Source organism: Azolla caroliniana, unplaced genomic scaffold (assembly GCF_043228905.1).
Source record: "Azolla caroliniana isolate FFs.n. ecotype wild unplaced genomic scaffold, voAzoCaro1.0.p SCAF_11, whole genome shotgun sequence".
In the NCBI taxonomy this organism is placed as follows: domain Eukaryota; kingdom Viridiplantae; phylum Streptophyta; class Polypodiopsida; order Salviniales; family Salviniaceae; genus Azolla; species Azolla caroliniana.
Genome location: NW_028230446.1, coordinates 4,779,743 through 4,805,177, shown reverse-complemented (window position 1 = coordinate 4,805,177; position 25,435 = coordinate 4,779,743). Strand labels below are relative to the sequence as shown.

The 25,435-nt window shown below is 43.5% G+C and overlaps 1 protein-coding gene across 2 annotated transcripts; it reads right to left on the bottom strand.

The window, feature by feature from the left end:
• Positions 1 to 3,463: 3,463 nt before the first annotated feature.
• On the bottom strand, positions 3,464 to 6,943 carry LOC147857628 (protein KINESIN LIGHT CHAIN-RELATED 1-like). 2 transcript variants are annotated; one of them, XM_087327915.1, is made up of 3 exons: positions 5,707 to 6,943; positions 4,428 to 5,317; positions 3,464 to 4,115 (listed from the first exon to the last, which is right to left on the bottom strand). In XM_087327915.1, exons 1-3 carry the CDS (start codon positions 6,769 to 6,771, stop codon positions 3,929 to 3,931), a joined length of 2,142 nt encoding a protein of 713 aa, XP_087184041.1. In that variant the 5' UTR covers positions 6,772 to 6,943; the 3' UTR covers positions 3,464 to 3,928. The 2 variants fall into 2 exon arrangements, with proteins under 2 accessions (XP_087184041.1, XP_087184042.1); XM_087327916.1 differs by having other exon boundaries at positions 5,728 to 6,942.
• Positions 6,944 to 25,435: the final 18,492 nt, after the last annotated feature.

The following is a 25,435-nucleotide window of genomic DNA, read 5'->3' as shown; positions in this document are numbered from 1 at the left end:
GATCACTCTGTGTTTGTAAAAAGGTAAGATGAACGCGACTTCTTGATTCTCTTGCTATATGTTGACGACATGTTAGTGGTTGGACAAGACACCAAGAAGATAGCGAGCTTGAAGAAAGCACTAGGCAAGTCATTTTCCATGAAAGATCTTGGACCGGCAACGCAAATATTGGGGATGCACATAGTTAGAGACACAACTAAGAATGTGCTTTGGTTGTGACCATAAGAGAAGTATGCGACAAAGGTTTTGGAAAGATTTAACATGTGGGAAGCAAAACCAGTTAGGTTTGCACTACCGACTAGTTGCAAGTTGAATGCTAGACAATGTCCAAAAGGGGAGAAGGACAACGCCGAGATGAGGAAAGTACCATATGTCTCGGCTGTCAGCAGTTTGATGTATGTTATGGTCTATACGAGACCAGACATAGCATTTGCGGTCGGAAGAATAAGCCGATACATGAGTAATCTGGGCAGCTCAGGTACTTGAAACGCACCTCAAGAGTGTGTCGTAGGTATGGTTTCAGAAAACCTACGCTCAAAGGTTTTATCAATTCAGACATGCCAGGGGACGTAGACTCAAGCCGTTCCACATTAGGATATGTGATGACCTATGCAGGGGGAGTAGTGTCGTCGTAGTCAAGACTGCAAAAGGTTGTGGCTTTGTCGACCATAGAGGAAAAAGGCATGGCTATGGTGGAAGCCGGAAAGGAGATGATATGGATGAAGATATTTATTAGTGAACTAGGAATGAAGCAAGGAGAATTCTTGCTCCACTGCGATAGGTAGAGCACCATGTTAGGAAAGAGGTCCCTCCAGATGGGAAGTGAGAAGAACAGTACTGATGAGTAAACTCGGCCGAGGCCGAAACCGAATGTGGACTGCCCGGCTACGGAAGACCCGGTGAGAACCGGATGACAAGTACCCGGCAACGGAAGACCCGGTGAGAACCGGATGACAAGTAATCGGCAAGAGCCGGATGGTGAAGACCTGGTGAGAACCGGATGTGGTGTACCCGGCAAGCGCCGGATGAGGATTACCCGACTACGGAGGACCCGGTGAGAACCGGATGAGGAGTACCCGGCAAGAGCCGGATGATGAAGGCCCGGTGAGAAGTGCTCACCGAATGAAGGGATATATTCGTAAATAGGTTTTCTGAGAGTCCATTGGGGCTATATTTGTAAATAGCCGAAAATTCATATTAGTATAAATATGACTTAGGGCAAACTTAGATGATGTTGTTGTTATTCTTGTTGGTGCAAGATTAGTGCGCGCAACTGTGTACAGAGAGAGAGAGAGAGAGGTTGTTGCCTCGGTGCTTTACTGTTGTACATTGTAACATAGTGATAGTTTGCAGCCTATGGGCTATCGTGGTTTTTCCCTAGTTTGGGTTTTCCATGTAAACATCATGTGTACTCTTCTCTCTATCGTGTTGTGTTTCATTCCCTGTTTTTGTGTTTTATTCTAGGCTCGGTTGTGGCCGTGCGTTGTTCATCGGGAGCGTGTACTTCCTGTCACACCATGCATCTAGCCAAGAACGTTGTGTATCACTCTTGGACAGTTGACAAAGGAGTCGGCTAGTCGAATCGATTAGACTATCGACTTGTGGGTCGGACTGTCAAATCGATCATTTCACTAATTAACGACTATTATTATTATATAATAATAATAATAATAATAACAATAACTTATTCCCTCCTATAAATATGAATAGCTAGGGCAAACTTACAATGTGTGTGTGTAACATGTGAATAGAGCTTCTATAGTGGTGAAAGAAAGAAAGAAAGATATATTAACATCTTCTAAGGCCAAAATTGGCCCACGAGAGAGGGACGTGAGAGAGAGTGTGTGGCGGCACAATTCAGTGGAACTTGCCAAGAACCCTAAGTGGGTATCCTCTGAATTACAAAGAGAGTTGTAATTTGTTCGTTCTTCCTGTACCCCTGTTTATAGTGAAGATCTAATGCGCCATGGTTTTCCCTGTTTTAGGGTTTCCATGTAAAGTATTTTGTTGTTTTCTGTTTTGTATCCTATTTCAAGATATCTTTGTCGTCCATCTATAGTCCATTTTGCAACACATTTGAATATTATCTTATGAGGGTCACTATAAAGCATAAAAAGATGTTATCTAATTGGAAAACGTTGTTCACTTTCAAATCAAATTGCATCCTTTCTAATAAGACTTTGAGGGTATATCTCTGTGCATTATTAACAATACATAGCCAATGAAATTATGGAATTGAACAAAAGTGTTGACCATCGCCGTTATATACTTTATGAATGATTATTATATATGGAAGTATATTCGGCACTTTTGTTACACTTATCTCTTATGGGAACAATAGCCAATTAACCTTAAAAAGACACTTGGAAGAGTTTACAAATTTCTTAAAATAATTAGCAATAAGAAGTAAGATATTTAAAACGGTCATGATAAATGTGAAACCTTAGATGGTGAGGTTATGTTGACAAAAATAAGAATCCCATGCTAAGTTCTAAATTCTAATACTCTAAATAAATTAAATGAAGGAATGTAAAATTGAGGTAGCATTATTTCAATAAAACAATTCTTGTATAGCAATTTACTTTTGCACGCTGCATGAATAGTATGATTGTTGCAAATCGAAACCTAATACGCAACATTTTGACAATTCTACCAAATATTATATCAAGATATATATGTGTCGTTTTGTAACTAGTCCATGTATTAAATTTCTGATTTGGGGTATAGAGATCGCGCTTTCACATTGCTAGTGCTATTTTCAAGAAATCTTTATGATTACTTCTATCAAGACATTAATGCAGTTTTATTTTTTATTTTTTTCCCAAAAAGATTAATGTAGTATTATTACATCGTCAATCCACATTCATGGACGTAGAAGTGGATCTAATGTTTCCTACAAACCACATAATGTTATTTATTATGGGCTTACAACTTGCAATGAAGAATTGTAACCTATTTTATCGTTTTGAGATCTTGTCTTTTAATTTATTTGAAAACTTCATATTCTTGTTTTCCAATATTGTTTTGTAAAAAGCAAATTACTACAACGCCATTATAAAACTTTTGGTTGACAAAAGGACATTAATATAGCTGAATTACATTGGCAATAGATGTTCATATATGTAGATGGTGATTTCCATGTGTTTCCTATCATGGATAAGACTCTATTTACCATGGCATTATGATTGTAATGTAGAATTGTTAGCTTACCTTATCCTTTTGTTATATATTCTTTACAAATTTCATCTTGTTATCTTATTTCGATAAAACTTCAAATTGTTGTTCACCAACCACATTCACTCACAAGTAACACATTCTTCGACTTCACCTATCAAAAACCTATTTGTTTTTGCAATTAGTCTGCCATACATTTGTCAAGCATATGACTCCATAACAACTTCTTTTCGATGTTTGAAATAAAATTTTGTAAAATCACCCATCAAGACAATTAATAATGCTGAAATAGTGCAAATAATTTCCATACAATTTGGAACGCTCCTTCACCACAACAAAGATAAGGTTCTTCTCATTAGTAGTGGTTTGTTCATTAAGTTGAAAGTTTCTTATCTCATGGGGACTAATACAAATTGGGTTGGCACTTGTGGGGTTTAAACATTAGGATTGATACACTTTTCAATACACGAACATGGCATATTATGATCTCGAGATTTGAAAATGTATGGAAAAGGGGTTCATTATGGGAACAAAAGATGGTTCAAATATTTTTTCTCTACAGGGAAGATCATAAAGGATTTAGCTTTTCCTTCCATACCTTGAAAGAGAATAGTTATTGATAACAAACATTCTCAATTAAGAGTACATAGCCATGTCGTCATCGTGAACATGTGAACGTTTGTAGTGCAATGTGTTGAGCAATTCCAAATGTGTTGCTACCAATGGAATCATATATGGTTTAATTAGGAACTCTTTATGCACAAACACTATGGAATAAGAGGTCTTTTAAGGTATTGGTTTTCTGGACTCGTTCGCGCCCAGTCTCGCTCAACAAATCCGCAAGTCTACGTTTCTCCTCTTCTGTATCAGGGTGCATCGTGCCCAAACACTCCTCTTTAATCATTACTATACTCTCTAGTAGACCAATGGCTTCTTCTAACCTATACATCCAAGAAGCAACATTAATACAATGACACATACAACATAATGTTGTTATATACGAACCCTAACATACTAGAACCACACCATTGTTACATAATGTACCTATGAACCTTACTGCAATATGTAAATATGAATAAACATGAACATGGCTAAACCACAATATCATTACACAAACAAATATGGACAAGCACTAACACATATATACCCTAACATGCACAACGATGATGTTACATAATGTATATTCTGAACCCTTACATGGTATAAGAGCACATTATTGCAATGTATATATGAAACTATGGAAATGATTTTACCTGCCTAATGCATCGTAAGCACCGGCTAAATTGCTCAACACGGCAAGTGTGTAAGCATGCTCAATCCCCCACATCTCCTCAAAGATGGCCTTAGCTTCTAGGAAAAGATCTATCGACTGGTAAATGTCGTTTGAACTGAGACATGCCAAGCCCATTTGGTTAAGTAAGCTTCCCACAAGTGCCGACTTATGCTCACCTCCTGCTCTAAGCTTCGACACAGCGTTATTAAAAGCCACGAAAGCTTCCTCATACCGTCCTAAGGCGTAATACAAAACACCCATTTGGCCTTCAATACCAAGTACATCACTTTGATGGCCGGGAACACCTTTGAGAATATCGAGACCTCGTTGGAGAAGTGTTAATGCTTGCTCCCGCTCATTCATTCTCTCATAAACTAATGCAAGCTCGGTCAAGCCTGTGGCATGCTCCCCTCGTGAATGGTGCACGTGTTGCCTCCCATATATCCCTAAGGCACTTTCACAATATGACTTGGCATCACTTCCTTTACCTGTCTTTGCATAGTGCTCGGCTAGCCTAACATAGACATGGGCCACACTTACATGGTCTTCTCCATACCTCGACTTGAAGAAACTCAATGCCCTTTGATACGAGAATAGGGCCTCGTCATAACGTCCTAGGGCCATATACATCTCCCCGATGCTTAAGTCGACTAGAGCCACATCGATGATACCGGCTCGACAATTCTCCGTGAGCACGACATTCGCTTGGATAAGTTGTTCCAATGCTTGCTTGTATTGTCCACTCTCCCTTAGGATGAGTGCCATGAGTTGCCTATCTATTGCCTCCTCGACCGAACCAGCCTTTCCATTCACGATGTGGATGGAGAGTGCTTGCTTACAAAATTGGGATGCTTCTTCTAATTGTAGTGCCTACAAGAAAAGGGTATATAGAAAAAAGTATAATATTAGCATTTAATACTTCTGATGCAATAGTAAGTATGAAAAGAATTCTTCAGACATTCCAATTTCCCTCCCCTACATGAATGTGTATTTTGCCTTGAAAAATTTGTAAGCTTATATAGGTGAGGGCTGAAACATAAGGGAAAATGTGTGCTTTCACACACCTCACCTACATAAGAAGCTCATACATAATCTTGACCAATGTAGAAGAATCTTAAGGGAAAGTGGGTAATTAGCTCTTCACATATGCCAAAGGAGCAACATGGCTAGAAACCTCTTATGTGCCATGTTTAACATTTAGAATGATATCACTACGAGCATACAAAAGACACCCCCATAAACCATCCCCTAGTACATACATATATTTGTGAGAAAGAGACCTGCAAGTATGCTTCGGCTAAGTATCGACAAGTCCGTCCCACTCGAGGGTCATTCACTCCGAGAGCCCTAGTTTGAGCACCATATGCTTTGTTATAAGATGCTAATGCTTCGGTTTGGTGCCCGACCATCATTAACACATCCCCAAGTTGCATATTGATCAAGAAAGAAGAGTGCAAATAGTGGACATCACTTTCATCGGCACTTTCGATAATGGAGTGGTGACGTTGGTTGGCCGAGAAACGCATTATTATTTGAGTTGCTCGGCCTAGAGCTTCGGCCGCCTCTTCGTATTGACCCAACCTACAATGAATAGATGCAAGAATGTGAAAGCTCTTTGCTATGTTGGCATGATCCTTTGGTTGGCCCGACATGGCTATCAATTTTGCGGCCCGAGCAGCACATTCTAATGACTTGGTAGAATCGTCGCCAGCCAAATACATGGCGGTTGCGAGCTTGAGAAACAAAGGCCCAAGATTAGCATTGTTATCACTTGATAAATTGGGCAAATTAGCACAAGATTCCTGTTCTTTGGTAGGGTGTAAGCTCCATGACGATAACTCGCAGCCCTCATGGCTATGACTCTTCCGATGCCGAACCTTATCTTTCTTGCTTTGATTGAAGCCTTTGGAAGAACTTGTCATTGTCGTGGATGCGATGCGCTCGTGACTAGCTTCGATGGTCATGTTAATATAGTCATTCTCATGATGATGATGATGATTATCGATCGAGCCTAGCCTGTTTCCGAATTTTGTTTGATCCGAGACCTCGATCTCTTCAATGTAGTGCACAGTTTTACTTCGCAAGTTTAATTGCGGGGCCGTGGAAAATTGCTCTTCGCGAGGACTTGATGGTGCAGTTCTGTGAAAGAATGTAGTCCAATGTCCATGCTGATTTTGTTGTTGTGTTTGCTGCTGCTGCTGCTTTTTACCAATGTTAGAGGATCCTTTCCCAAGTAGATTAGAGATGGATTTCCATCTAAAAGGGCTTCCAATGGGGCTATGAGGTGCCGTAAGAACACCTCGGCGAGAGCTCGATCGATCCATTCTTATTATATGTCTTTCTTTGTATGCACATATGCTTAGGATTCACTTGCAAGCAGTTATCCTACTATATGCATAAATTTAACCTACAATGCAAGGATTAAACCCAAAAAGACAAGGACCCACATTCAAGTTTTACCATGATGCAAGCAAGCAAACACCACAAAAGGATTAACAGAATGAAAACCAATTGAAAGTAGTTATGGTGTACATACACAATGTATATATAGAACACTTATAAGCAATCTCAACAAGGATCATCAAAAAGAAAAACCAGTTCAATGTAGTTTATGCTACATACACTAGGCATATCAACATTAATATATATGTATATATATAAATATATGTATATGTATAGATATATATATAGAAAGAGAGAGAGAGAGAGAGATAATTTGTATAATCAACACAGTAGTTAATGCAGTAATCTACAGCATTAACACTGTAGTAAACGCATTAATGTGCCTAAAACTGTGTGGAGAAGATAATGGTGAGGGTGGATACATACATACATGCATATAAATATCTGTATGTACGTACGTATGTATAAAAGCATGATGAACTTACACACAAATCAAAGATTTCGGAGACAAAAGAAAGGAAGAAAATAAAAATACTCATGATTGACAATACCTTTCTCTCTCCCCCCCCCCTCGCCCCTGTCTCTATCTTAGCCCTGACACACACACAATCACACAAAACAGAGAGTAGAATCAAGAATGAATGAATAAGAAACAGAGGAGCCAAGACAGTGCACCCATTAGAGGTAATAATTTGCTACTTCACAAGGTGTGTGTGAGGGTGTTTCCAAAAAACAGTACATTCTCTCTCTCTCTCTCTCTCTCTCTCTCTCTCTCTCTCTGAGAGTACATTTTTTGTCCTGTCTAGAAGCACACTTCTGTGCCTCTGTTTCTGTGTCATTCCCTCTTAGTACAGTAAAGCATGTATGTATGTATGTATGTATGCATAATGTATGTACATCATCCATCAATCACTTCTCCACCTTGAGCCCTGCTCTTTTTGATATTGATCATTTTCCCCCAATTGGGTGGGCTCAGATCTTTTCAAAACAATCACCCCGGAACAACAATCTCGCCCACGATCCGCCATATTTCAAGTGTTCTCCGAAAACCGGCGTTCGTAGTATTGGTTTCCACGGATGCCTTTTGAAACATTTCGGGTTTCTATTTTATCAACCCAATCTTGGAGGAGAATTTTTCAGACCTTAGTAGCATTGATTTCCACGAACACCTTTGGAAACATTTCGGGTTTTCTTTTATCAACCCCCATCTTGGAGGAGAATTTTTTCCGACCTTAGTAGTCTTGGTTTCCATGGAAGCCTTCGGAAACATTTCGGGTTTTCTTATCAATCCCATCTTGGAGGAGAGTTTTTTCCGACCTTCGTAGTATTGGTTTCCACAAACACCTTTGGAAACATTTCGGGTTTTCTTTTATCGACCCCATCTTGGAGGAGATTTTTTTTTCCGACCTTCGTAGTATTGGTTTCCACGGATGCCTTTGGAAACATTTCGGGTTTTCTTTTATCAACCTTATCTTGGAGGAGATTTGTTTTTCCGACCTTCGTAGTATTGGTTTCCACGGACGCCTTTGGAAACGTTTCGGGTTTTCTTATCAATCCCATCTTGGAGGAGATTTTTTTTTCCCGACCTTCGAGGTATTGGTTTCCATGGATACCTTTGGAAACATTTCGGGTTTTCTTATCAATCCCATCTTGGAGGATTTTTTTTTCCGACCTTAGTAGTGTTGGTTTCCATGGACACCTTTGGAAACATTTTGGGTTTTCTTATCAATCCCATCTTGGAGGAGATTTTTTTTCTGACCTTCGTAGTATTGGTTTCCACGGATGCGTTTGGAAACATTTCGGGTTTTCTTTTATAAACCCCATCTTGGAGGTGAAACAAATCTTGTTGTTTTAACACCTCCGTGATATTTTCCAAGGTGATGGGCACGACATCATGATATCTTGGAATAAACCTTTTTTTGTGCGCAGTCAATGGACCATCAACTAGTTTTGATCTCAACAATATATATAGTTAGTCTCAGAAAAATCCTAACATTAGTCAACACACCTAATTCCTTTATGTAACACTTTTCCTTTATCCAATATTCTATGCCCGTAAGTATTATATTCTTGAAAGTGTTATCCCATTTGTCCCTCTATTTTTAAAATAGTGAATGTACCCCAGAGGATGATCGTAGTAGAAAGTCATGTCGAATGGGACGAAGTTGAAAACTTTTATGTAGCATGTGTGAAGTTGACAAGTACTCTAGATGCTCAAAAAATGTTACCATTGACCATTGTTGTTGGTGGGGCACAATGTGATTGAGATAGAAATGCGCGTATTATAGCATGATGGCATTCTACGATGAGATTCAAATGAGAAAAAGGCTTTCTACAAATACCTAGGCACCTAGAGACGGGAAAGAGCATGGTTACAGAGTGTTGTATTGGTAATGAAAGAGCATGACATTTCAAACCATTCAAAAGCAGGTTTCAAGTACCCTTACAACAAGGACTATAACATACAAATATTAATGGGTTCTCCCATCACTACATTTGACGGAGTGGAGCTATGGAGAAATTTATTATTGGATCATATAATGCCTACTTGTCACGTGTAAACTAGATTATTTGTGCAGAAATTCTCTCTAGTTCATAAGGTATTGATTGTATGGCACATTTCTACATCCTATCAACAATTGTAAAGACTTCTTGATTTTGGTTTTCATTTCCATTTGCCACTTCTGAGGAATACACATTTTTGGAGGATTGTGTACTAGTTTCTTTAAGATATTGGCTAGTTCATTGAATTGGAGAAATGTTTTTTAGTAACACTCTTAATGGCCGGAAACCTAACTAACAGTGATGTAAAACTCTAGAAACATACTCATTTACAACATTGTGCTCAAAAGCATTCAAAGAATATCATAAATAAATGTGAATGGAAATATAATGGACTTACAAACAACTATGCATTGATAGCCTTGGAGATCATTTGAAGAGGTTGATTGTAGGTCATGCGGTTGTGCTATATCCATATGTTTATAATCCCCAAATCTTAACTAATTGAAAATTTCGATGAACTATGAAGTTGTCATGGATGACCAATTGGGAGATAGGGAGAGTGGGAAAGTTGATGACAATGAGTGAGACTAGAGTTTTATCAAACAATGTTAACAATACTTACTCCATGACAGGTGTTGATCTCCTTGATGTTAACAAGGGACATCGACCCTTTTTATACATGACGTGATGCATGTTAATACTTGCATGCCAAGTCATACTCAACCTTATATACTATAATACCAAACACATGCTAAGTCATGCTCATACTACTCTTCTCCCTCGAAGGACACTTGTGCACATCTTCTTGCTCTGAGTTATGGAGGTCATCACCCTTTCTTGGTGGGGGTCTTCATATTTTCATTGTTGGGGGATCCTTATTCTTTCGTGGGTGTCTTCTTTGTCATTTTTCTAGTTTTTGCTCTTCTTGTAAAAAGACTTCCACACAACATAAAAAACAAATAATACCACAACATCCATTGCCTCCCAATACCATATTTATATACTTAAACACACTCATAAATATACATAACATGATGCCATTACTAAATCAGGCATGATTACCACAATACATACATGTACAAGAACATAACATATCCATAATATCATAGAATCATACCAATACTAAACCAAACACAACATTACCACAATATAGATGTTGAGAATCAAGCTCAACTTGGTCTAGTGTGTGAACTCACCTTCAGAGGGAATAGACACTCCAACGGTCAAGAGTCACCATTAAGTCAACACTTTGTATTCTAGCATTTAGTATGAGTCATAGAATCATATTCTATGACACATAAATTATGAGCTTTCACATTCCCCATGCTCCATGAGTCGTGTAGTTAATGAAGAGAGAGGGTGACTATATAAAGCACCCTCCTCCCTCTTTGTATAATGTTGAGTCTTTCTCCTTTGTTAATACAATCTACCTTGCGTATTCTCTGTGTATTATTCCTTGTCTCTCTCACTCTCTCTCTAGTTGTGAACTTGACGTTCCTTATGTTCGACGCTCGGCCACAACCGAGATTCTTTACATACACAGAAAAACAGGTAATGGAACGCGACACAAAAGAGGAGAAATGGTACACAGGATGTATACGTGGAAAACCCCAAAATAGGGGAAAAAACCACGGTAGCCCACAAGCTGCAAACTGTCGCTATGTAGAAATATACAACAGTGAGATCACTGAGGCAACGACCTCGTGCTCTCAGATCTTCGCCACAGGCGGCAGTTACAACAGAGGCAACAACCTCGTCTCTCTCTCTCTCTCTCTCTCTGTACAGTTACGTGCTCTGATTTCTTCTTGCACCAACAAGAAAAGAAATAATCCCGAAAAACGACAACTACCAAAAAAAAAACTAAAAGTTTGCCCTAAGTCATATTTATACTAATATGACTTTTTGGCTATTTACAAATGTAGCCTCGATGGGCTCCATCCGGCTCTCTGCAGTCGGGTACTCCTCATCCGGTTCATACCGGGCCTACACCATCCGACTCTCCGCAGTCGGGTTCCCCCCATCCGGTTCATACCGTTTCGGCCTCGGCCTGTCGGCCTTGGCCGAGTTTGTTCGTCGGCACTGTTCTTCTCCCTTCCCATCCGGAGGGACCTGTCTTCCAACAAACTCCCCCTTCACTCCGGCATGGGGTGTCTTTCCAGCCCGATCCTCTTCCGGCATGCGTCCAGCTTGTCGGGTGTCAGCACTTTGGTCAGCATATCTCACCCGTTCTCGGCCGTGTGGATCTTCGCCAATGCGAACTCCTGGTCATCTACCCTTTCCCGGATCCAGTGATACCTCCGCTGGATATGCTTCGTCCGGGAATGGTAGGCCGCATTCTTAGCAAGGTGGATGGCACTTTGATTGTCGCAGTAGAGTCGGTATTCCTCTTGCCGGATACCGAGCTCCCCGATGAAGTCCTTCATCCATAATATTTCCTTGCCGGCTTCCACAGCCGCCATGTACTCCGCCTCTGTGGTTGACAATGCAACCGTCTTCTGCAGCCTCGACTGCCACGAGACAGCTCCCCCTGCATATGTCATCACATACCCGGATGTAGACCGGCTGGTATCCACATCAGCCGACATGTCCGAATCGGTGAAACTGTCCAGTTGAGGTTTTCCGGTGCCGAATCAGAGACACATATTTGAAGTGCCCTTCAAATACCGGAGTATCCATTTGACCGCGTTCCAATGCTCCTTGCCGGGATTACTCATGAACCGGCTCACCACTCCGACTGCGTATCCAATGTCCGGTCGGGTACAAACCATTGCGTACATCAAGCTCCCGACGGCAGAGGCATATGGAATCTTCATCATATCTGCCTTCTCTCGTTTTGTCTTCGGGCTTTGCTTGCCAGACAACTTGCAGTTTGCCGGGAGTGTCGATCCGACCGGTTTTGCATCTGACATGTTGAACCGGTGAAGCACCTTTGTCACATACTTCTCCTGTGACAGCCATAGTTGCTTCACTGACCGGTCCCGAATGATGTGCATCCCCAACATCTGTCTTGCCGGACCCAGGTCTTTCATTGAGAAGGTCCGGTTGAGAGCCTTCTTCAGCATCCGTATTTTGCCTTTGTCTCGTCCGACGATCAACATGTCATCCACGTACAGGAGGAGTATCAGGAAGTCCCCTCCTTCGAACTTCTTCACAAACACGCAGTGATCGGCTTGCGTCTTGTGGTACCCTTGATCGGTCATGAAGGAGTCGAACTTCCGATACCATTTCCGGGGAGCCTGCTTCAGTCCGTACAGGCTCTTCTTCAACCGGCATACCAGGTGCTCCTTCCCTTTCTCCACAAATCCTTCCGGTTGCTGCATGTAGATTTCCTCTTCGAGGTCGCCGTGGAGGAATGCCGTCTTCACGTCCAGCTGCTCTACCTCGAGATCCATGCTTGCTGCTATACTCAGCACCGTCCGGATGGAGGTCATCTTTACTACCGGGGCGAATATTTCGTCGAAGTCCACGCCCTTCTTCTACTGGAACCCCTTCACCACGATCCTGGCTTTGTATCTCGGGGGGTTGTCGGCATCTCCCAGTTTCAACTTGAACACCCACTTGTTTCGGAGTGCCCGCTTTTCTTTCGGCAGCTCCACCAATTCGTACGTATGGTTCTCATGTAGGGAATCCATCTCATCCTGCATGGCACTTAACCATTTTCGGCTGTGGGTGTCTTCCTTCGCTTCTTCGAAGCTTTCCGGCTCCCCCTCATCGGTTAGCAGGACATGCTCTGCATCCGGAAATCTCCGGGGCGCCCTTCTCTCTCTGAGAGGATATCTACGTCTTCGGGCTTCGGTAATCGGTTCCTCCATTTGCTCTTTATCCGAATCCGATTCGGGATCTTGACCGGTTCCGGTCTCAGCTTCCTCTACTTCTTCTTCTGCCGGTTCGGTATCCTCACCGTAACCGGCTGGTTCCTCGAGTGCTAACCGGTCTCTTGCCGGTTGGGTCTGCTCATTGTAGAGTCTATCCTTACCGGTCGACTCGGAGTTCACTATCTTCTTCTCCGACTCCCAGTCGGCGAGCGTCTTGTCCTCCATGAAGATAATATCTCGACTCCGGAATATCTTCTTGTCGACCGGGTCCCACACTCGGTAGCCGAACTCATCGTCACCGTAACCGAGGAATATGCATGGCCGGGTCTTTGGATCTAGCTTTCCTCTCCGGTCCTTTGCTACATGCACGTACGCGAGACACCCGAACACCCTTAGATGCCGGTAGGACACTTCCTTACCGGTCCATACTCTCTGTGGCGTGTCTCCGTCCAGGGGTACTAAGGGTGATCTGTTTATCACATATGTCGCCGTCGACAGTGCCTCAGCCCAAAACTTCTTGGGTAGTTTTGCATGCGCTAGCATACTCCGGACCCTCTCCATTATGGTCCGGTTCATCCTCTCGGCCAGTCCGTTTAGCTCCGGCGTCTTCGGCACGGTAAATTCGAGCCGGATTCCCTTCGAGCGGCAGTACTCCTCGAACTGCCCCCGGTACTCACCTCCGTTATCTGCTCGAACCGCCTTCAGCTTCCGGCCGGTTTCTCTTTCCACTCTCGCGTGGAGTTCTTTGAAGATGGATAACACCTGATCCTTCGTCTTCCGCGGTGTGGCCCACAGCTTCCGGCTGTGGTCATCTATGAACGTCACGAAGTACTGCGCTCCGGCATGTGACTTCGTGTCTACTTGACAAACATCCGTATGCACCAACTCCAGTGGTGCATTACGTCTCATCGGTGGCCTTGGTCGGAAGGAGGTCCGGTTCTGCTTACCAGCCAGACAATCAGTGCACTTCTCTAAGTGCATGTTCTTCACTGGAATGAGGTTGTCGTCTCCAAGCCTCTTCATCCCCTTCTCACTCATGTGACATAGCCTCTTGTGCCACAGCTCACCGGCAGTGTCGGAAGCCACGTTCACTTCTTCCGGACATAACCGGGCATTCATCAGGTACAGTGTGTTTACCTTCCGGGCCCGAGCCACAATCAGGCTCCCTTTGCTGAACTTCATGACACCGTTCCGGATGCTACCCGTGTAGCCTTCATCATCTAGCCGACCGGCTGATATCAGGTTCAGACGAACTTCCGGAACGTGTCGGACATCTTTCAACAACAACTTGCATTCGGTTGGTGTTGTCAGCCACACGTCTCCTATGCCGACAATTCGGCATGTTCCTTCATTCCCCATCCGGACACAACCGTGATCACCGGCTGAGTAGGATGAGAAGCATTTCCGGTCCGGGGTAAGGTGGAACGACGCTCCGGAGTCTACCACCCAGGTCATCTCATCGCCGGCATGGTTTATCTCACTCTCCTCGGTGATGAGCATCAACTCCTCTTCACTTGCCGCAATTGCCGTCATTCCCTTCCAGTCCGGCCCCCTCCGGTCTTTACCGTTCCGGTCTGTACCGTTCCGGTTCGGGGTTTGCTTCGAATCGGTACCGTCGGTTTCCTTGTCTTTACGGAAGTGCCGACAGTTCTTTTGGAAGTGTCCCGGCTTGCCGCAATAGAAGCAAGTAGGCCTCCCCCTTGACTTTGATCGTGTCCCCGACTTCTCCCGGTTCTGGGGACTACGGTTTCTATGTCTTCCGCGTTCCGATTCGGTAAGGAACGCTTTGGAGTCGGAGCTCGTATCTTTGTCTTTTCGACGAGCCTCCTCATCTAGCAAGCTCGACTTTACTCTTGCTAGGGATAGCCGTTTTCCTTCCGGTCCGGCGTTGCCCAAAGTAACAACTAACGTCTCCCAGCTATCCGGGAGGGAACCGAGCAGGAGTAGCGCTAGGACCTCATCGGCAAGAGGTACTTCCAATGACGTTGCCTGGTGAATCAGCCCCTGGAAGGCATTCATATGCTCCGCCATGCTGGAGCCATCTTGGTACCGGAGTCTTACAAGCTTCCGGAATACCGACGCCTGATTGACAGCATTTTTGTTCTGGAACATCATGCCGATCTTCTCCCAGAGCTCATGAGCCTTGCTCTCTTCATTGAAGTTGTTGTACAGGCTCATGTCGATGAAGCACCGTATGTACGCCGTTGTCTTCATGTGCATCACCTCCCATATCGCGGCGTCGATTTTGTCCGGTCTCTTGTCCCCGAACTGAACCGGTAGCCAGAGGTCTTTAACCACGAGCATGTCCCTCATCTTCGACTTCCACACTGAATAGTTGGAGCCGGTGAGCTTGAACATGCCGCCAAACGATTCGTCCATTTTCTGTGTCGATTTTGCTCTGATACCACTTGTTGTGAACTTGACGTTCCTTATGTCCGACGCTCGGCCACAACTGAGATTCTTTACATACACAGAAAAACAGGTAATGGAACGCGACACAAAAGAGGAGAAATGGTACACAGGAGGTATACGTGGAAAACCCCAAAATAGGGGAAAAAACCACGACAGCCCACAAGCTGCAAACTGTCGCTATGTAGAAATATACAACAATGAGATCACTGAGGCAACGACCTCGTGCTCTCAGATCTTCGCCACAGGCGGCGGTTACAACAGAGGCAACAACCTCGTCTCTCTCTCTCTCTCTCTGTACAGTTACGTGCTCTGATTTCTTCTTGCACCAACAAGAAAAGAAATAATCCTGAAAAACGATAACTACCAAAAAAAATACTAAAAGTTTGCCCTAAGTCATATTTATACTAATATGACTTTTCGGCTATTTACAAATGTAGCCTCGATGGGCTCCATCCGGCTCTCCGCAGTCGGGTACTCCTCATCCGGTTCATACCGGGCCTACACCATCCGACTCTCCGCAGTCGGGTTCCCCCCATCCGGTTCATACCGTTTCCCATCCGGATCTCCCTCATACACACACATAACTCACATCTCTTCCGCTTCACAAGAATCATATCCGATTCTTTACATGGTATCAGAGCAATTTGGTAGCTCGATCTAGCCCATTCGCCTCATTGTGATCGTGTGTTGTGCTCTACGCCAACGACCAAGAACCGGCTCATCGCTATCGTAGCTTCGCTACATAGCTCGCATTCGAAAAGAGAAGAAGAAGAAGAAGAATCGACATAATGAATACTCAAATGGGGAGCGCTCTCCCTGCCGAGAAGTTGGACCGAAACAACTTCGCATCTTGGGAGTACAAGATGCACCAATACCTTGTTGGACAAGGCTATTGGAGCTACATCAAAGGAGCGCATGAAGACCGACCCGCCGAAGCGGCTCCCGGATACGCGACATAGGAGCAAGCCGCAAGTCGCGTGATGTATTGCTTGGTGACATGTGTTCACGATCACATGCTCGGCTACATTCGCGAAGCCAAGACGCCGAAGGGGGCATGGGAAAATCTACGAAAGATTTTCGCGGCGAACACAACCGCAAGACTGCTTCAACTCCGCCAAGAGTTGAACAACATTCAACAAAGGGACATGTCCATTATGACATACACCTCGAAGATCAAGGAGCTTTGCGATTCGCTCGGCTCAATAAGCGTAAATATCGATGATGATGAGATGGTTCAAATATGTCTCAGCGGCCTCGCACAATGGTTCGGCGCGATGCGAACCGCCATTCTAGCACGGGAGAAATGTCCCTCCTTCTTCGAGCTCCAATCAATGCTATTGGTCAAAGAAAACCACGTGCGTACAAGGAGCAATGAGTCGGAAGGCCACATGCTCTACACGCACTCGAACGGAGGAAGAGGGCGCGGATGGTCGAGAGGCCGATTCGGCCAAGGACAAGGCGGACGAGGTCCGACCTACGATAACAACTCCCAATTTCGGCCGCAAAACGGAAGCCAATGAGGAACCTTCGCAAGAAGGGGGAGCTTCCACTCCAGCCCGAGCCGTCAAAACGCAACCGAATGCGGATATTGTGGAAAGCTCGGCCACCACGAAGAAGAGTGCCAAAAGAAGATGCGTGAATCGGCTTCCACAAGCCGACAACTCACGAATTACGCGCACAACTCCGATTACGAAAAGTATGGTAGAATGTACGGGCACAACTCCGACTGCGAAGATTGTGGCAGAATGTATGCATGCAACGCCGACCGTGGCGGAATGTTCATGATGAAACATAGAGCAAACTCTATGTCGGCCTCTACCTCAACTAATGCCCTCAATCCGGAGGACGTATGGTTTGTTGACTCCGGAGCCTCAAACCATATGACATCCCACAAAGAATGGTTTCTCCAACTTCGAGAGCCGGAGCGACCCGATTATGTCGAAACCGGAGATGACACTACGCACCCGATTCGGCACATCGGCAATGTTCCATTCGGCGAAAGAGGTAAGCAAACATACATTAAACATGTCTTGCATGTTCCCACCATCACGAAGAATTTGGTCTTGGTTGGCCAAATTTTTGAGCAAGGGATGCAAGTACGATTCGACCAAGAAGGGTGCTTCATCGAAAAAGAAGGCCGAATAGTCGCACGCGGAAGAAGAGAGGGCCGGATGTTCATTCTCGATTCACGCGAGATAAAATCCGCCATGTTCGCAAAAAGCACGAAAGCCGACTCCGACATAGAGTTATGGCACAAACGAATCGACCACATCAATGTCAACAAACTCAAAGCAATGAAATCGAAAGGACTCGTCATCGGACTCCCGACATTCAAAGAGAAGGAGATTGAAGGTGTATGCGAAGCGTGCCAATTCGGCAAGCAACACCGACACCCATTCCCGAAAGAGCGGAACGTGAGCAAAGGTCTACTCGACGTAGTCCATTCCGACGTATGGGGACCGGCGCAGACGGCTACATTTGGTGGATGCCGATATTACGTGCTCTTCATCAAAGACTTCTCCAGGCACACTTGGATCTACCCGATGCGGCAAAAGAGCGAAGTGTTCGGACACTTCCAAACATTCAAGAATGAAGTCGAGAAAGCCACGGGCCAACATGTACGTTGTCTTCGATCGGATGGCGGCAAGGAGTACTTCTCGGACAGTTTCACGACGTATCTCCAAAAGGAAGGAATTTGGCGAGAATTCACTTGCTGACACACTCCGCAATAAAACAGAGTAGTCGAGCGCAAAAATCGGCACATCCTCGAAGTAGCACGGGCCATGATGAACGAGAAGCATATGCCCAAGTCATATTGGGCCGAAGCTGCAAGTACGCTTGTCTACCTAATGAACCGATGCGCAACATCCGGCGTGCACGAGGTCACTCCGCATGAAAAATACTTCGGAAAGAAACCAGACTTATCGCACACCTGGATATTCAGTGCGATAGCGTACGTGCACATCCCTGACGAGAAGCGTCAAAAGCTTGACCCGAAGTCGGAGAAATGTATCCTCGTAGGATACTCATTGGAGCAAAAGGGGTATAAGTGCTACAATCCCTCAACTCGAAAATCTCGAGTAAGTCAAGACGTCGTTTTTGACGAGTCCGCATCTTGGTACACACCAGAGACAACCTCGACTCCAACTCCGCTCGACCCGGAGTCCGCCGAACAAGAGATAGAGGATGAAGATAGCCTTACACGCAGGTTCGAAGAAAGTCCGATCACAACCCGACTGAGCGGACCACAAGAGCCTTTGAGCGATCAAAGCACATCACAGCCTAGCCCGAAGATGGACAAAGGCAAGGAGAAAATGTCGGAATACGAAGAAGATCGCTTCGACGACGATGAGTCGACTCAATCACTCGACAGTGAGCTCGGCGGCTTCGATGTACCAATCGGAGCTAAGAAAGCCGTCATCTCTGCAAATGAAAAGCTCCATCGCTCCACCCGTGAAAAGAATCCGGTGAGCCAATTTGGCTACAACGACTACATGGCATATCACTATGCCTTTATGATGAAGGTGGCGATAGTACGTGAGCCGGAAACGTTTTCTAAAGCTGCCAAGGATCCGCGATGGATTGAAGCCATGAACAAGGAGATGCAGGCACTACGCAAGAACAATACGTGGGATCTCGTTCCCACCTCACCGCACAAAAAGGCGATTGGATGCAGATGGATTTACAAAGTGAAGTACAATGCCGATGTTCCGTCAACCGCTACAAACCGCGACTCGTAGCGAAAGGCTATGCCCAAACGCACGGAGTTGACTACGAAGAGACCTTTGCCCCGGTGGCAAAAATGACGACGGTATGGACCGTAATTGCACTTGCCGCGGCGAAAGGGTGGCACCTCCATCAAATGGACGTCAAGAACGCCTTTCTACAAGGCGAATTAGAAGAGGAGGTGTACATGATACAACCACTTGGCTTCAACTCGAGCACCCATCCGAAAGCTGTATGCCGACTCAAGAAGCCACTCTACGGCATCAAGCAAGCACCGCGTGCTTGGCATTCGAAGATAACGCAATATCTTCATCAAATTGGATTCCGTATGTCAAAATCGGACAACTCCCTCTACATACGAAGCAATTTCGGAAGTCCGATCGTCATCATCTTATATGTGGATGACCTAGTCATTGGAGGTGAGCATCTCGTCGAAATCAATAAGGTCAAATCCCTCCTTTCCAACAAGTTGAAGATGACGGACATGAAGGAGCTCCACTACTTCCTCGGCATCGAGGTGATTCGAACTACGGCCGGATTCATGATCTCTCAACGACACTACATCCTCAACTTGTTATACAAGTTTGGTATGACTGAGTGCAAATCCGCGGCAACCCCACTTGATTGCAATCTCAAACTAAGATGTGAACTCTGGCACCAAAGCATGTGAGCCGACTCAGTATCAGCAACTTATCGGGAGTCTCATCTACCTCACGATCACTCAACCTGATCTCAATTATCCGGTCGGTCTCCTTAGCCAATTCATGCAAACACCGCGTGATGCTCACTTGGATTGCGCTAAGTGAGTTCTACGATACGTGAGCGGCACAATGGATTGCGGCATCCTCTACAAGACCGCGATGCCAATACGACTCGAGGGGTTCACCAACGCCGATTGGGCTGGCTACAAAGCCGATAGAAGATCAACCTCCGGATTTGTTTTCTCCCTCGGCAGCGGAGCAACAATATCCTGGAGCAGCAAAAAGCAACCAACCGTCGCTCTTTCAAGCACAGAGGTGGAATACAGGGGCGCGGCAGTGGCCGCATGTGAAGCCGTATGGCTCAAGAGGATACTCAAGGATCTGGGTGTACCTATCAAGGATCTGACTTCCCTTTACTGCGACAACATGAGCAGTATCTATCTGGCTCGGAACCCGGTGTTCCACGCGCGGACAAAGCACATCGAAGTGCACTATCACTTCATCCGAGAGCGCGTTCTAGCGGGCGATGTCGACCTACAACACATTAGCAGCAATCTTCAAACAACCGACATCTTCACTAAAGCCTTAGGAGCCGACAAGCTATGGCAATTCATGACCGAGCTCGGATTGACGATCCTTGACCTGCCAAGCTTGAGGGGGAGTACTGAAGACATTACGCAATAACACGTGGATTCCGCAAACTGCGCACACTACGCAAGAACGCATGGATTACACAACCATGCAACGAAGCCGCAAAGAGCCAATCTACCATGCAAAGCCGCGAAGAAAGACGCAAGCTAGAGCACGGATTCCGCAACTCCGCATAAAAGCGAGTCGACACGGACTCCGGAACGCAAGTCGAAGCGGATTTTGGATACCGTTTGAAACCAACCTGACTTGAGCTTGAGGGGGCGTGTTGAGAATCAAGCTCAACTTGGTCTAGTGTGTGAACTCACCTTGAGAGTGAATAGACACTCCAACGGTCAAGAGTCACCATTAAGTCCCCACTTTGTATTCTAGCATTTAGTATGGGTCATAGAATCATATTCTATGACACATAACTTATGAGCTTTCACATTCCCCATGCTCCATGAGTTCTGTAGTTAATGAAGAAAGAGGGTGACTATATAAAGCACCCTCCTCCCTCTTTGTATAATGTTGAGTCTTTCTCCTTTGTTAATACAATCTACCTTGCGTATTCTCTGTGTATTATTCCTTCTCTCTCTCTCTCTCTCTCTCTCTCATACACACACATAACTCACATATCTTCCGCTTCACAAGAATCATATCCGATTCTTTACAATAGACATGTACAAGAATCATCCATAAGTGTATCTTCAAGAAAATAACTAAGATTAAACATAATAGCATACTAATACTAATTCAAGCACAAGATTTCCACAATGTGTCTACAAGAACCTAACATAATAGACAAGCTCAAGAAAAAAAATAGAGCATATACACATCATCAAACCAGTACTAAATCAGGCACAAATCACCACTTCTGCCAAAGTTGAGGTTATTGGACAGAACATCAACAAATAGATCATAGACATAGTATGAAGTTTATGGAGAACAACAACAAACAAACAAAAGAACATACCTCTTCTTCTGAAGTTGAAGCTTTGCAAAAAACATGTTGCAGAGTGGCAAGTTATTCGACAATAGTTTAGTGCAAAACATGCAACAAAGCCTACAATGGAGGTTGTTGTAGAAGAGCACACGTGGACGTTGTCGTGTTACCGGTTGTTGTAGAGGAGCACGCTTAGACGTTGTTGTAGAAATAGTGGTCATGGCCTAGAGATTGCAGAAGGGGCACAACAAGTAGAGAACGTGGTCATGGCCTCGAGGTTGTAGAGGGCTTTAAGTGTGTTGGGATAAAAGTCCCACTCCGCCCTCCTTGTATCTCTAGTGTGAACATATAGTTAACCTAACTATATAAGTGGGTTACTTACCTTGTAAAGAAAAGTTCGACGGTTAATGTAATATAATCTTCTTTGAGCATGTCTGTGTGTGTGTGTGTGTTATTGTGCATACCTCTCCACTTGTGTTGTTTGCTAGATTGATTATCAGGTCCTGAATCATGCTTCCGCATCATCACCAACATCTCTACCTATTATCTCCAACAAGTGGTATCAGAGTGACTTGCAGTTCGGTAGCAATAGAAGCACAAACTTGAGCAGAGAAGAAACAACTTAAGGAAAGGACCAGGTAAGAAAATCTCACTTTCAATAAACATGGCTTCAACATCCGGCACAGGAGTTGTTACAGGCATGACCATATAATATCCTATGGTGAGAATTTACCATTATATTCTATACACGTGGATAAAGTGTGAGGGTTAAACGAGAGTGTAAAGAAGGGGAGGATTACTTTTAATCCTCGGGATTGAGACAACCCATTAGGCCAAGTGTGAACTTGCTTGGGGCCTTAGGTCTGGCTATAAAATGAGGCCTAGCTACCCTCATTTGACACATTATCGACTACATTGAGACTCTGAGATTGTGGTGGGTCAACTCTTGTAGCGAGCGCGCCAGCATTAGGTACGACTCGACGCCATGGCGGTGTCGTAGTGTATTTCGTACACTACGTGAAAAAGTAAAAATAATATAACCGATTTAATTACGTATAAATAAATAAAATAAGAATATCAAAATATTTATCACATGCATAGGGCAAGATTCAAACCCTATACCTCAACGTAGCCAAACCTCAACTTTACCATTATGCTACCTTATCTTTAGTGTTCTACAAATAGATTTAATAACTATAAGTGCTTTATTTGCGCCTACCTTTATTAAAAGGTAAATCATGCATTTTTAGAGTGCGTGAATATTTTATAGAAAAACGCAAGCAACTAAAAAGTGACTCATGCACATCTAGCGTGCATGAGCACTATATTTAGCAAATAAAAGCAAGGATTAGAAAAGCATCACATGCACATTTAGTGTGCATGAACATATTAGAAAAAAGCATGTAGCTATGCTTAGTCTCTCCCATCACTATATAAGGATGGGGAGCACATTGTAGTTTTGTTGATTATTTTTCTATAATGATCAATCAATCTAAAATATTCGTGGGATTCACGAATTTGCTAAAATAATTCTCTCTTACTACCTAAATATTGACTAAATATACTAAACTCGTGGGATTCACGAGATTCTTATCTTATAACTCTTTATACCTATTCTTTACTAGCCTTATTTGTATTTTTCTTTCTCCTAGTCCAAAACCTCCATGGTTCCCACCCAACTCACGCAACGATCCGGAGCCGAAAGGCACGACAGCGGTGGTATGGGACGCCAATCGAGGCTCGAGTCAGTCTCGATCCCTTTGCTTGGGGGTGGTCGGGTGGATCGACACCCTTCTTTCTCTCTCTCCTTTCTTATTTATCTATCTTTTATCCTTATCATATGCTTACATTAGTAGCTAAGTTCTAACAATTGGTATGTGAGCCATGTTTCTAATGTTTCTTTTATTGATTGTTTTTTTTCTTGTTGGATGGCAATCGATCGATGTACAATCGAGATTGATCCAGATAGCTATCAACAAAATGAACTTCGGTAACTCTTTCTTATTTATATTTCTATTCTTTCTTCTCTCAATCTAATCATGTATAGTTAATGTGTGTTTTCTTTCATTGATTCAATGATGTTGTAGTGGTAATTAATTGGTTGTATAAAACATTTACATATGTGTATGAGGTCAACACCTCATTTGACATATATTTGATATGTGACTCGTGTCGTATGCGTACGAGGTTAATATATCTATTGCGTATTACATTCACATACATATGTTACGTATGTGTATGAGGTCAATACCTCGATTTCTATGTAACGGATATGCAATTGGTGTCGTATGCATAAGAGGTCAATACCTCAATTGCATATTACGTTCACCCTTATTTTTGGATGTTTCGTGTGCGTGGAGGCTATATGCCTCGATTATGTATCTCGATTTACATCATTCGTTGGCTATGTGATGTTACGATTTTTTTAAATATATGCATATGTAATCACGTGTATACGTATTTAATCAAATACATGTGATAAACATAAATATATATTAGTTTTTATTACATGATTGTGTATGTCGAACGTTGTCCTTTTCGGGGAAAGGATCTTGGTGGCCGTCCTCACATTTTTGTGAGAATGGTGTAGTCACCATCATTTTTTTTTTTTGTCGTAATCCCTGTTGGTCACTTTGATCTTACTACACGTTATAACGAAACGATCATAGCTATAATGATGTTGAGAGCGTAGGGCTTGACCCACTTTAAGTGAGGTCGCCCCTATGACACACACATCCAACATCCCTCCCTCGTTACATGCTTACGATGCCACCATGAGATCATCATTACAAAAGGCATTCGTAATGATGTAACCATGTGATGGGCCACGTGGGCCTACTACGAAAAGAGGGCTCGCGTTGTTTGACCATTAGCTTGCACTTTGGGGTATGTCGTCGTAATGATGAGCCTTGAGGTTGGGTAACGTACCAACATAATTTTGTGGTTAACGAGGGGGAAATAAGGACTCTCGACATATATGTTTTCATTTAACAAAACATATATGGGCAAATGCCTTCGTATATCTCTCATACGCATAAACGTGGAACATTTAAAAGAAGCAAACCATTTGGTTAGCTCAAGTGTTTAATGTATTTGTTCTCGAGGTCTCGAGTTCAAATATGACCAAGACCATACAACATTGTTGATACATATAACCATAGAACGTAATATTCGTGTTCGTGCAAGCATTCAAGCGTTTGGAAACGAACACGTTTGAAATGGGAAAAATACATGCTCCTTTTTTTTTTCTTTTATTTCATTTACTCTCGTTACAGTTCACCTCACCTTAGTGGTAAGGAGTCATGCTATTGTTGTCTTTGTCTTGGGTTTGACACAACCTACTGGTAAGTTGTTGTGCTACTATTACTTGTGTCTTGGGTTCAATTCCCAACTTTCTCATATCCTCTTGTTAGTGTCATGGCAAAATTTATGTGTCATGTTCCTTTTTCTTCTTTTTCGTTCTTTCTTTGTTATTAGAAATTAGCTCACCCGAGTGGTAAGTTGTTATGCTACTACTGCCTATATCATGGCAAAATTTTATGTTAGTGTCATGTTCCTTTTTCTTTCTTTCTTTCTTTCTTTGTTATTAGAAATTAGGTCACCCTAGTGGTAAGTTGTTATGCTACTATTGCCTATGTCATGTTTTCTTCATATTCTCGAATATACGTTTTATGAGTTTTTGAACGTTTGATTATAATTTATAATGACATATTTTGATTCAATCTCTATAGTTCATACTCATTTTTTTGTAAAGTTCTAAACTGAGGATGATAGAGATGTCTTGATTTGCATCCCAAAAGTATGCATGTGATACAATGCAAATATTGCAACCATACTTATGTTGGTGGTTCAC